This window comes from Sinocyclocheilus anshuiensis, unplaced genomic scaffold (assembly GCF_001515605.1).
Source record: "Sinocyclocheilus anshuiensis isolate Anshui unplaced genomic scaffold, SAMN03320099.WGS_v1.1 scaffold553, whole genome shotgun sequence".
Taxonomy (NCBI): Eukaryota; Metazoa; Chordata; class Actinopteri; order Cypriniformes; family Cyprinidae; genus Sinocyclocheilus; species Sinocyclocheilus anshuiensis.
The window spans coordinates 3,144,192-3,157,487 of NW_015539821.1; the positions used below are offsets into that span (position 1 = coordinate 3,144,192).

Genomic DNA, 13,296 nt, shown 5'->3' on the forward strand with positions numbered 1-13,296 from the left:
CAAATGGCTGCAATATAACAAAGAGTGAAAAATTTAAGGGGGTCTGAATACTTTCCGTACCCACTGTATATATACTTTTTACTCCACATCATGACTTGTCCTATTGTCCTACATCTAATAAAAGAATTTGATGCATTCTTTATGAAAGATCACTTTGAATACTCTTTGGATTAAGTCTAAAACTCTATAATATGCAACATAGCAGCACTTGTAGAAAGACATTCATTAACACGTTCACTCTCTTTGTCCGTGCGGACATGACCACTGCGATTCTCATTCTGATACTGATCTAAAGACCCTGTCCGATATATATATATCGCAATAAACAGGCATGTTCCTGTGCATTTCTCTCTTCAGATAACCTGAAATGCACTGTCGAGGGCTTACAACTTAATGTTTTTTTTTTTTTTAAAGAGCAGACACTGAGTTGTCTGTTTTCCCAAATAGAGGTCACCCACCTAAGCCCCCTGAAAGATTGTTCCAGAAATACCCAAAGCCTCACACAAAGGTCATTGGACTTAAATAGAAATGAAAAGAGGGGATGATGGAATAATTAACTAGATGGTAGGAACAGGACTTTTTAACGATACTTAAGACATTGACTAACACTCCTGGCTGTTTCTTTTTTAATTGTATTTGTTTATTTGTATAATGTTATTTCTAAAAACTATTATTATTTTAATATTGTTAATATGAAGCATTTATTTCATTTTTCATAGCTATTCAAAATGCCAAATTCAATTGACAGAACTTCATATATAAATTTTCCATACGGATATTACCAACTTTGGTAGCAGCATAAGTAAAAGGCTGAAAATATTAGTCTGAGCTCGAATCATTCTTACATCGTTGGACAACTGCACATGGACACATGCCTGCTCATTTTCAAGTTTTGCCAACCAGTTACATGCTCTCGGCTTTATGTCATTCAGAAGCAATTGTCTAAAAAGGTAGTGTCACCTAATTGGGGAACTCTCTCTTCTCCTCCCTTGATGTGCATTCTTCATTAGCTGTGCAGTGCCTCTATGCTGTGTTTTATTTAACCATGCATATTTGTAAGAACACTCTTGTACAGTTTCTCTGTCGATTCCTCCTCGTAACTGTACCGTTAGCTTGAGTCTGGCTCACCGAGGGGCTCAGTTCAGCTCAATGTGCCTGTATGAAGAGGTGTCTGTAAAACCTTTCCGCTAGTTCTGCACAGTCATATTTCAGATTCCCGCCGTAGAGGCCGTGGTTCTAAAGGAACGGTGGCCTGGCTGTTGTCTGAGTCTGAGCTAGTGTCCGTGTTTGTCCCGCCAGGGCCCAGGCTGTCCCCGTTCCCTTCCCCTTTCTCCTCTTTGTTTGAAAGGGCCACCTCGTTCTCATAGCAAAAAGAATTAGAGTTGGATAGGATATATTTTTTCTCAGCAAGGTCCCTCGAGCTGCACAGGGGGGTGCTGGGCACTTCGTAGGTCTTGTGAAAGCGAGAGTAGTCCACTTTGTAATAGTTTTTCTCCTCGAAGAGGACAGGCTCAAATCGGTGTCCCCACAGGATCTCACTGGCCACGTAGGAGCTGCGGCATTGGGTGGTCATGGCTGTGGCCTCCACCATGCCCTCCAGGATAACTACGATTTCAAAGTCAGAGTTCTCCATTTCCTGTTTGCTCATGTCATAGAAAGGGCTGTCCTCATCGATCTCATGGACGATGGTAATCGGTGACACCAAGAAGATGCGGTCAATGCCACTGTCAAAGCCCACGTCGATGTCCATCTGGTCTAAAGGGATAAACTCTCCCTCAGCTGTGGTGCGAGATCTAAGGAGCTGAGCTCGAACGTGGGCCTCTACCAGGTGGCTTTTGCGCAAGTTGCCCACCCTCCACATCAGACACAGCTTATTGTCCCTCATGGCCACCGTAGCATTGTGGCTGAACACCAGAGTCTCGTTCCGCTTCTTGGGCTTTGCCATCTTTGCCATGACAGCACCGATGATGAAGGCGTCAATGATGCAGCCGACTATGCTCTGAAATACAACCATGAACACTGCGATGGGGCACTCATCTGTAACATATCGATAACCGTAGCCGATAGTGGTCTGAGTCTCAATAGAGAAGAGAAAGGCAGCTGTGAAGGTGCTGACGTTGGAGACACATTTGGGCCCGTCGTTATCCAGGTCTCCGTGGAATATTGCAACCAGCCAGAAGATACATCCAAAAAACAGCCACGACAGCAGGAAGGCCAAGCAGAAGATAACGAACATCCATCGCCAGCGAATGTCCACACACGTGGTGAAGATGTCGGCCAAGTAGCGCTGGCTCTTCTCGCTGACGTTGATGAACTGCACGTTGCAGTGTCCGTCTTTCTTGACAAACCTGCTCTGGGTCTGGTGACGGGTGTGGACCTTGCCCTTCCCATTACCGTACCCATTTGGCACCGCAGCAGTGGCCAACTTCATACCGTCCTCCTCTGATGACACGATGCTGTAGCGGTTGGCCCGCACACTTCCCATCACCTCAGTCTGGGAGGTCTGTGCTGTTTCTGCTTTGGAAAACAGTCTTAGTTTCTGGAAAAAGCGTTGGAGAAACAGTTTTGAAACACTCACGGGGACCAACACAAGCAAGAAATGGGGTTGTTCAGAGCCGGACGCAGGAGGCGTCTCTTTGCTCCAGTTGGACCTTTGATTGACAGAAAGGGCCAAGGATGGCGTGATCACTCGGTTCTCATCTGCTCTGGTGATATCATCGATCAAATGTCCTATAAGAAACAAGAAACGAGATACACGTTAACATTAACTGGCAAAGACTGTAAATGCAACATTCTCTGAACATTAACTGAACTGAATTTTTGGATCTAACAGCACACAGGTCTCCGAGACCAAATGTGATGCACATAATTCTCACACATTCTCATGCAAGTCTCAGCTTGTACTGATAAATTTGTACACTGATTAAATCATAAGGTTAACATTTCCCTATGAATTTAGGATCACATGAAATAATACTAAATTTGATGCATGGTATGTGCTTAATCAAAAACTCATACTTTGAAACTTAAGAGGACCCAAACCATTCCTTTCAGATTGAGAAAAAAACAGCAGCGTTAGCCAATAAGACTTTACTCAAAATGGACAAATCATCAGTGAGGCTGTGAAGTAATGACTGAAGGTTTCTTGTCTGATTGTGAGATTTTTTCAACTTATTTTGTCCATATGTTGAGAAAGAAAATTCTTAATTTTATTGTGCAACATCAAAGGTTTTTATATCATGTCATAATTTCAATCTCAATTACCACCTGCATCAACACCTTCGTCAATTTAATTCAATCAAATAAAAATTTTGTAATTTTCTTAAATACAATGACATTTTACCAGGTAGTGCACCACATCACTTGATAATGCCATGCCAACCTGTCTGTTTATGCGATCTCTCATATAGTTTAATTGCCCACAAGACCATTAGTAATACCTGTTTTCACATACTGTGCTAATCAGGGTAAGGGTGAATGGAAAATTGTTTTGTTCAGTCACGTATGTCTCTTATCAATGCACTAATTTAAATAGCCAAAAACTCATCCAACCCACAGTGGAGTCCTGAAAACTCTACTTAAAACCTTTATAGTACCTTTCCGTATATTTAACATGTTATCTATTTTTAGTGTACTGAACAATAATAAAATGCTTTTAAAGAGTGTCTCACAGGATATTCACAAATCATCACAAAAAGGTCATCACAGGTATTCCAGGTAAAAAGCTGAAACAGCTGATCTTTTCCATGAAAAATGGCGCTATAAAATAAGACCTGTTCCCTAAAGGATTTTTGACATTTTAAGAGTCAAACAGGAAAAACTCATTTAGTCAATGGAGAACAGCATGCATTCTGATCAAATCTGTTCTTGTGTCCAACCTCTTCAAATACCGTCTCAAAGTACATAACATACTGAACTATTGCTTAAACATCAGCGACGATAAAAACAAGCTAAGACTGGTTTGCAGTAGGGTGCAGAGCAGGGACTGAGACCAGGCTTGTTGACTTGAGAGCTTGTCCTCTGGGACCTCATCTTCTCTCTCAACAGTTTAATGACAGCCCTGTGACAATTCCCTGGGGAGGGCTAAAACACTACTCATTAAAGCTCCTATTCTGCCCTCAATGTTCTTAGCAACCATAACTGAAAAGAAAGGTCCCATTTTATCTTATTTAGCAGATGCAGGAAATGCAGAAGGATTTGAGAGAGGAAAAAGACAAGAGGGAAAGAACCAGATAAAATGATATATTTGTATTTAAACAGAAATTACTTTTTTTTTTTTTTTTTATAGTAAAGAAATTGCAGCCGGAATTTCGGTGCATCTCTAATTATTGGCGACATCAGAAATGGATATTATATAATAGATGCTTTTTTGAACATTTTAGCAATTAAAAAATATTAAAAAAGGATTTTTTACACGGCACCCCTGCTCTAGACAGACGGCACCCCGGTTGGGAAACACTGGAATAGACTACTAAGAACAATACTAGGCGATATAATATTTAACATCATGTGTTACATGCAAAAATACACATAATGCAGTACTAAAACCCATATGCTCCTTTTATAAAGCAAATCTGCCAGGCAGGCATATGGAGAAGTCAACAGGTGTGGAAGGAAAAGACATTCCCTTAATCTTGTTTTTCACAGTTTCTTTCTTTTGAATGACTACTAAATACATGTATAAAGTAATAAGAAATGCAGGATGCTGTCACCTTGTGTATTTGTCTTCAGAGAAAATAAAAATCAAATATTGATCACACTCTCACAAGTTTCATTGAAGTGTCATGTGCATGAGGGAAAATCATGCATATAAATAAATATATGTATAATAACATCCCATAAGAAAAATCATAAGTGAAATCTCTTTAAGTGTTTCCCTTAGACAGCAATCATATTAAATGGAGCTCAAACTGAGACTGTTTGATTAAGTGGTCTGCTTCTCAGGGATTTTGTTGTTGTTTTTTTGTTTTTTTACTGATATAATGTGTATCCTATAGGCTTTCAATAGAGAGCTCAACAATGTTCTCAAACTATGCGACTGTCTGCTATCAAAAGTCAAATAAAACCGAGAACTCCCCTAAAAAGTCTCCTGTGCAATGAAAGAGCAACATCTGAGCCACAACATTCTTAATGAAATTAAGTTAAAATGCATAGCACAAAACACGTCATATTGTCAAACAGTCCGGGTTTATTTACAGTTATATAAAATATGTCAGCAAATATATGTGCGACCTTACCTAGTCATTTGTAAATGAACACGAAACAGTTCTCATATATAAAAATATCCCACACTGGTTTTACTATCCACACTGTCCTCTCATTGATCTGATTCTCTCCACGTAACGTATTAATAGTATTTGATATGAAGCATAAGAACAAAAATGTCCACGTTTCTCCTCTTGTTTGCGGCGTGCGGTAACTCATGTGCTGTTTCTTCTAGGCTTCAAACCCATTTAAACAACACGCAAGAGCTGGCCACGCCCCCTCTCTTAAACCCTGCCAATCCGATGAGTTTCACGCGCGGATAAAACAATCAGACTGGAGAGCAACTGAAACGCGGAACCACAGCGGCTTGCGAATTAAGGATTGAATCCCCCCAATGGAAGCCAAACTAAAGCTTGTGGGAGTTTAAAAAGTATGTATTCTTTCATAAGTGTGCATATGTGTCAGCAGAGTTTTCAAACAAACTTTCAGTAACCACCACAGTTACAAGTTAGTCACAATGAGCTAAACAGACGCTGACAAACACAAGCCGCGTTCGCCTGAGGAGGTAACCATAGCAACAGTGCGGTTTTTCTCAATGCCTGACGTTATTTCGACAAAACATAAGGTCATTATTTGTTTACAAGTCATAAATATAATCGCAACGTGACTTAAACCGTCGCTCGAATCTCGCCCGGTTTCGCTGCGAAAATTACTAACTGAAAAGTCACACTGAGAAAAATAGTGTGTACTTCCCACACTGACCTCAGATATTTAATTATGAGTAACTATGAGACCAAAGGCAATGTGGACATCGTTTATCAGGCTTCAGATTTAAACCAAACACTTCTTTATATAGATATTTTGTTTCAATAAACAAATCATGTATAAAATAATTTAACATGAAATACTACTGTGGCCTTTAGTCTAGGTTATGCCATTGACAACAAACAGTGAAGTCATAATTTTAACAGTTTCCAAATGTGCTATTCTGGGGTTTGCCATGATGAAATATGATCAACAAATAGTATAGGATCCACTGTATACATTTCCACAGCTCAACTCCGAAACTATTCAGGCTTTGTCTTCCAGCATCTGTGTGTTGTATTGTTGGGAATCAGTATTTCAAGACCATTGTGAAAGAAATGAATGATCATTTATTGTTCAGTCAGAGGAATGTTTCTCCATCTCTTTATAAGTGGTCCAATGAAAACCCAGCAGCAAGTGTTCCACAGGCCTTTGCCCTTCCCGGCTGCTGCGTGTCACACACTGCTTACTTATCATAACTAATGAGCTGTGTTAAACTTTTATTTGTGAAGCTGTTGCAAAGTGCTTATTTTAGTTACTTTCTTGTTTAAGTCTATAAATAACTATTTATACAGACTATTTATAGGCGAAACATGGTGCATGAGCTGTCCAGCCTCTGTTTACCTTTCAGCCTAATTTGAGGCGATGCTTGGACAGCACTGCATCCAACCACAAGGTGGAGGGCTGGAGACTTCACTTTCCGAGGAACATGTCCTGAGACCCAGCAGTTTTATTCACTGTAGTAGACATATGTTTTTTGTTAATATATCTGAGACCATACATGCCACTGTTTTAAGTCCTGGTCTTTTTTGAAGAGGACATCCTGGACTTTTTTTGTCATTCCAAATTATTGGATGTGGTCAATGTGATAACATCAGTCTATGGCTGAACAATTATAAAATGTGACTACATATAACAACAGTAATTTAATCAAATAATATTATATAAGGCTTCTCTAAAAATCTTTTTATATGAATGATCGGTTTATTATAATATACTGTATATGTTAAAATGTATAAATTTATATTAAAATATGATGCAAGTATTTCAGAATTGCTTGGTTGTAGGAGGGGAGGTCTTTCAACAGTCATACATTGCACAATGAAATCTAAATACTCATTTATCAACCATTAAATTGTCCTTAGGGGAATTGGATTGCAGACTGTGTAAATATGGACCCTTCTCACAAGACTGTGATGACGCATTTCAATGGTCATCAGCATCGTAAATCCTCCAAAGTTTTTTGTATTTTCATTTTTGAAAAAAATGTATACATTTATAACACTGTATGCTTTGTATTATATTACCTTTGCATCAAATTACAAAAAACTAGATAACGCTAATGTGAGGGTGTTTCTAATACAGCATCTATGGGAGTGATGGTAAATTTGACAACGTTCTCTCTACTGACTGCTGTTATCAGTCTCTCTCTTATTTTTTTTTCCTTTTTTGAAAGTCATGAAAACACTGTCATGGAGTTTTTCTTTTGCTATTTGAGCAAATAGGAATGCAAACAATATATTTGTGGTAGTCTCCCATTCACTGCTATAGACGTTTACCCAACTATGACAACTTCTGCTGCTGAGAAACCCGTAAATGTGAAAAAGGTCCATTGAAAATTGCCACTGGGGCTCTGTTTCCAAAAGATTTTATTAGTTGTTTGGACGGAAAGGTTAACCACTTTGCAAAATAAGGTGGAACAGTGTTCTGTACTTACTCAGCTAATGCTAAAGAGACACACTGACTGACCACAGTTTGGTCCGGTTAATGTCACTGTCATGATAATTGATCCATTGCCTCTTATGTAAGTTGAAGGTTTGGGTTCATAATTTAATCAAGGAGGTCATTTTTTTCCATCTCTTGATATCAAAGAACCTTCAAGGTCATAGAAGACGAGTCTGTAATGTCCATCAATTTTTTTCTATGTCTGTGATATCAGTGATAAAGTGGTATAAAGTGATACTGAGTTTGTGCAAGGCTGCTGAATGCCACATATACAACATAAATAAGATACTAATTAAACAACACTTTTATATTATATTGACTATAGTGCTCTAATTGGATTCTCATCAAACCGAAGGGCCTACAGGGCTTTAATGTGATTTTCCAGTACTAGTCCAGGATACTATGTTAGAAAGGCCTTTTAAGCTCTTCTTGCTAACTTACTAACAGCACACCTTAATGTCTAAATCTAACTATAAGTGCACTATTTCTTACAATAATGATGCCCTTTGAGGAAGCACTATTTCAAAGTGCTATAGCAGAGTCAGGATGTATCAAGGCCACTGTTATAGCTCGTGTTCTTGGATAGCACTGCTGGTGGATGCTTTTTCTGCCTCAAGACTATCCCCATTAACCAATTCCACAGATGCTGTTGGAGAACTTATGTGGAGTGGTTTGTGTTTTGGCTGCTGAGAGTACTTCTTTAGGTCATACTCCTCTGCGCTTAATTCTGAGACCAGGACTTTAACTGTGTGGTTGAACAGGGCGTAGTCCACTCTGTAGTTCCTGCGGGTGACCCTGATCATCTCCTGAAAGTGCTGGCCCCACAGAATCTCACTTGGAGTGTAGGATGTGCGTGTCTGGTGAAGGATGCCTGTGCAGTCGTCTGTGTAGGTGAAAGAGACCACCAGCTCAAAGTTCTCCTTCCTCAGGTCCTTCAAGCTCACCTTGTATAGAGGACTGCCAGGGGTGATTTTATGAATTATAGTCGTTGGGGTGGCCAGGATAATTTTGTTCTCTTCAATGTTGAGGTCTTTGTATGTAACGTTAACTTTTCCTGTGCTGTGTGCCAGGTGCCGTACCAGCTGTGCATGAGCCGTTCCTTCTACCATGTGGTTCCTTCGGAAGTCCCCGACCCGCCATGACAAGCATAGGTGATCGTCACGCAAGCTGATCACTGCACAATTGCTGAATCCAACCGTTTGTGCTCTCTTACGTGCAGATGCCATCTTTGCGACTGCGATGCCGATGACAAAAGTGTCAATGAAGACACTGATGACATCTTGGATGGTAACTACGATGATGGCAATCATGCAGTTCTCAGACATCCCCCGAAAGCCATAACCAATGGTGGTCTGGGTCTCTAATGAGAATAGAAAAGCAGCTGTAAAACTTCGAACCTCATAAACACATGGCTCATTGTTGTGGTCTTTCATATCGCCGTGGGTCAAAGCAATGATCCAGAACAAAATTCCAAAAAAGAGCCACGATAAAATGTAGGAGAAGGCAAATGTCAAGAACATGACCCTCCAGCGGATCTCCACCAGGGTGGTGAAGATGTCAGTGACCCAGAGAAGCCACTCCTCTGGAACGTGGTGCACAACCATTTTACAGCTCCCATCTTTTTTCACGTATCGTTTCTTCTTGGAGTAGTAGTTGTCATCTGTAAGCACATTGGGAATTTCGTCACTGCACTTCACTCCGGAATACTGTACTGTGCCCGAGTTCATGCTGCCTCAGTCTAGAGAAGAGAGAAATTCAGATTCAGATTCACAGGTACCCATAATACTGAGCTCAATTAGATACATACACACACACACACATATATACAGGTTTATTTTATATATATATATATATATTGCATCTTGAATAGACAAACTGATTTTTACATCCTTGCAAAAATGTGATAGTTATTCTGAACATGTTGTCAGTTTCATTTTAGCCAACTCGAGGGACCCGACGTCTACACCAGTGGTTCCCAAAGTGGGTGCCGTGACAACTGGCTAGGGGTGCCGCAGAATTTTAGCTTTTTTTTTTCCAATTTAAACAACCTAAAATAACTATCGTACCATATAATAACCTTTTACAGTATATATTTTAAAAATAGCCTATATCAAAATACCAACATATGAGCATGTCCAAACGAAAATAAGCGAAAAAACAGTGATATATTTCATACTTATTTAAAGTTTAAATATGTATTTACCGGCAATTAGACTGTTCTCAGGAGAGAATCGCCCCGTCCGCTCCGCCCTTTGTACTGGTGCACGCTCAATTTCATATCTATTTCACGCAGTGACTGACAGGACACGAAATTCGTGTTGCTGCGATAGACGGTGTTGACGGTTTTACCGATGTGAAGCCGCAAGTTCCTGCAACACCGGTTATGTTATTGCCCACCGCGGCACCGCCCCCACCGTCGTTTTGATTTTTTATAATAATAAAAATCATTTAGTTCACTACAATTAAAACTGAACGCGGCTGCTCAATGCAGCGTGCCGAACGACAGTCGCATCACAGATCAGATCTCATTTATCTAGAAAGGAGAAGCTGACGAGAGAGAGATAAGACAGACAAGAGGATGGCAGAAGAGTTTCAAAACGACATGCAAAAGCGCCTGTTTTAAAAATATTTTGGATTTTGAAAAGCCTGTTGACTTCTGCCATTTATCTAAGGTGATTTTGTAAGTTTTTTTTTTTAAACATTTGTTTGTTATTTATTTGGTTCCATCCTGTTTGCTGATTTAAATTTATTTAAACTGTATTTTTTTACATCAATATGCCTTTTCTTCAATCTTTCTTATTCGATTTGCTAATAAACGTACATTTCTTATTTATTTGGTTCCACAGAGTTTACTGATCTTCAGTTTTGTATAGGCTACCTAAACTTTGTCTAAGTTATTTGTTATTTTATATTAGGCATATAGCATGGTGTATTTTTATTCGTTTTGTTAATAAAAGTTCTATGTTCTACGTTGTATTTTGTTGTTGCTTGAACTGAATTCAAGCAATTGAAGCTGAATTGCCGCTAATTTGAAAGTGAAAGTAAAATGTGCACGGCGCTTTTAAGCTATTTGAAAGCGATGGAAAGTGAGGAAAAGAGGAAAAACTCAAACGAACTAAAAACAAATAACTGCTTGACGGCGAATTGCCGCTATTTTGAGAGTGAAAGTAAAATGCACAGGGCGCTTTTACAAGCTATTTAAAACAGAAGGAAAAGAGGGAAAACTACCCCCCTCTTTTCCTCACTGTCACAACCCTAAATTATAACCATCTATCTCAGAATGCGCCGTAGTTCTGACAAATAATGCTACCTATCAGATTATGCTACCAACACTGTATACTACTGTAAGGGTAGGTTTAGGGTTGGTGTAGGTGTACATGTTAATAAAGCCTCACACCTTATTAATGTCATGCTGGAAGCAAAATCTGATAGGTAGCACTTTTCGCTATCAAATTATGCTACCATCTGTTTTAATGGGAGGTAGCAAAATCTGACAGGGTAGCACAAATCGTCAGAACACCGTCAATGTGCTGTTGCCGTTTCAACCTCTTTCCATGCACAGGTATTTTATTTTAGTATTTTAAGTTATAAGGTCAGGTTTGAACAAAGCAAATGAGAAACTAAAGAAAAAATTTAATTTGAGTTGTTTATTATTATTATTTAAAGATTTAAGAATCAATCTTTAAATGTGCTTTGTTCCAATGATTCCCACATGGTTCAAATCAGTCTGTTGACGTGTCATCCAGTTGTAAAAGACAGATGGTTCATTTGAATGATGTTTCACCTCATATTATGTCTGTTGTAATGCATTCATAAATTCATGCTGCGGTTTATGCTTCATTTGTTGTTTGCTCATCTGGATTTAATTTCATATAGTATGTACACATGTACGTTTAGTTTAATTAGGTTGGGGTGCCGTGTGAAAAAAAATACAAAGGGGTGCCATGCTTTCAAAAAGTTTGGGAACCACTGGTCTACACAGTTATAGAACAGGTTTGACAGACGTCGATTTAATGATTTTTGCGGCTGACCAGAGAATTGGTGAGCAACAAACTTTTTTTTTTTTTAATTTATTTATTTATTTTTTGTCATGAGATCATGAGAAAACAACTTTTGCTATGCTGAGAAAATAAGACAGAATAAAATAAAGAATGGCCTCTCAGGGCATCCATAAATCTCATCACAAACGATAAATCAATATACCAGGACATTAAGGGTATTGACAGAAATCTTAATTATGCCTTTGGAGGATTTGCCAGTACTGTAGATGTATGATAAGGCTTACAGTGCTTACACAAAACACAGTTACAAAAACACATGGTTTGATGGTTACTGGGTGCATTTGGTGAACTATTTATTTGTGGAGTTTTATTTACGCTAAACACATCCTTGTTTGTGACAGTAAGTGTTATGATGGCATTTGCATTGTCATGTTGTATTCCATGCATGTTTTCAGGGAGATCCGAGATGTGTATGCAACTGACAATTCAAGGGATTTTGATGAGGGTTACAGACATGTAAAAATATCTATCCCAAGTCATTTTATAAATAGGTATTTAGATATATATATTTTTGTGTACTAGTTACATTTTTCAAGTGGCTTAATACGGTGGCAAGTTGGCTTTTTGTTTGTTTTGATTTATCAGTAAACACTCTATCATATTAATTTGTAAAATGTGGCTGGAATTGGTTGTTTTTGTTTAAATAAGAACTAAAATGTCTTACCCGCAGTGTGGTATTGTGTTTTAGTACATTGCTGATAAATGTAGTAATTGCAAACCTTTACGAGAACATATTTTGTAAACATCACCATACTTTGTCTCTTGGTCATAAGCGCCATGGGTTGTGTTAGGTACAACTTTAAGGCTGTTTTAGGCTGGGCGGTGATGTGTGGAACAAGAAGAGGGTTGTGGTCAGTGGCTTGGCCATTTTATGGAGAGATGACTTAACACAAGTTTAACTTGGGGACACCATATGGAATGCTGGACCAGAACAGAGACCAGATCTTTTGACATAATCCACATTGTGCCCTGTTGAAGAATCTAAAATCCGGGTGTTAGAAGGAGAAGGGGGAAGAAGAATCTCGCTGAGGAGATTAAAATATAGCTTAACGGTTTAGGCCAGGTGTTAAATACATACTACATGCATGTAGTTCTGTAGGACAGCAGCTGACAGATGGCTTCCCTTCTTGTCTCAGGTCAAGGCATGTTGCTCTATATTTTCCCTGTTATGAAATACTAGCTTTAACTTATTAAAATGTTTGCACAGAATTTAGTTATGCAAACAGATGTTTTGGAACAGGTCTAAACACTTCATGGCCTTTGTAACGGTAGACTGTTTTGTCTGTTTTTGAACATCGTTTGTGTCAACTCTAAACAGAAACACCACGTTGTGGACTTTCCCCTCTTAAGCAGGATGATGTATAGGCTTTTGTTTGCGGTTTTACGCATGAGCACAAACACACACACCCGTGCATATAAAATGCACACATTACATTTATGAATGGGAGGCAGTGTAAATACATATTTGCTGGTAATAATGACCAAACTAACTTTGCCCTTG

At 38.9% G+C, this 13,296-nt stretch overlaps 2 protein-coding genes across 2 annotated transcripts; both read right to left on the reverse strand.

The window, feature by feature from the left end:
* Positions 1-744: 744 nt before the first annotated feature.
* On the reverse strand, positions 745-5,414 carry LOC107684113 (inward rectifier potassium channel 2-like). Its single transcript, XM_016480329.1, has 2 exons — positions 5,238-5,414; positions 745-2,730 (listed from the first exon to the last, which is right to left on the reverse strand). Exon 2 carries the CDS (start codon positions 2,483-2,485, stop codon positions 1,202-1,204), a length of 1,284 nt encoding a protein of 427 aa, XP_016335815.1. The 5' UTR covers positions 2,486-2,730; positions 5,238-5,414; the 3' UTR covers positions 745-1,201.
* Positions 5,415-7,628: 2,214 nt separating this feature from the next.
* Positions 7,629-9,496, reverse strand: LOC107684158 (inward rectifier potassium channel 16-like). Its single transcript, XM_016480370.1, has one exon. It carries the CDS (start codon positions 9,459-9,461, stop codon positions 8,298-8,300), a length of 1,164 nt encoding a protein of 387 aa, XP_016335856.1. The 5' UTR covers positions 9,462-9,496; the 3' UTR covers positions 7,629-8,297.
* Between the last annotated feature and the right edge of the window lie 3,800 nt (positions 9,497-13,296).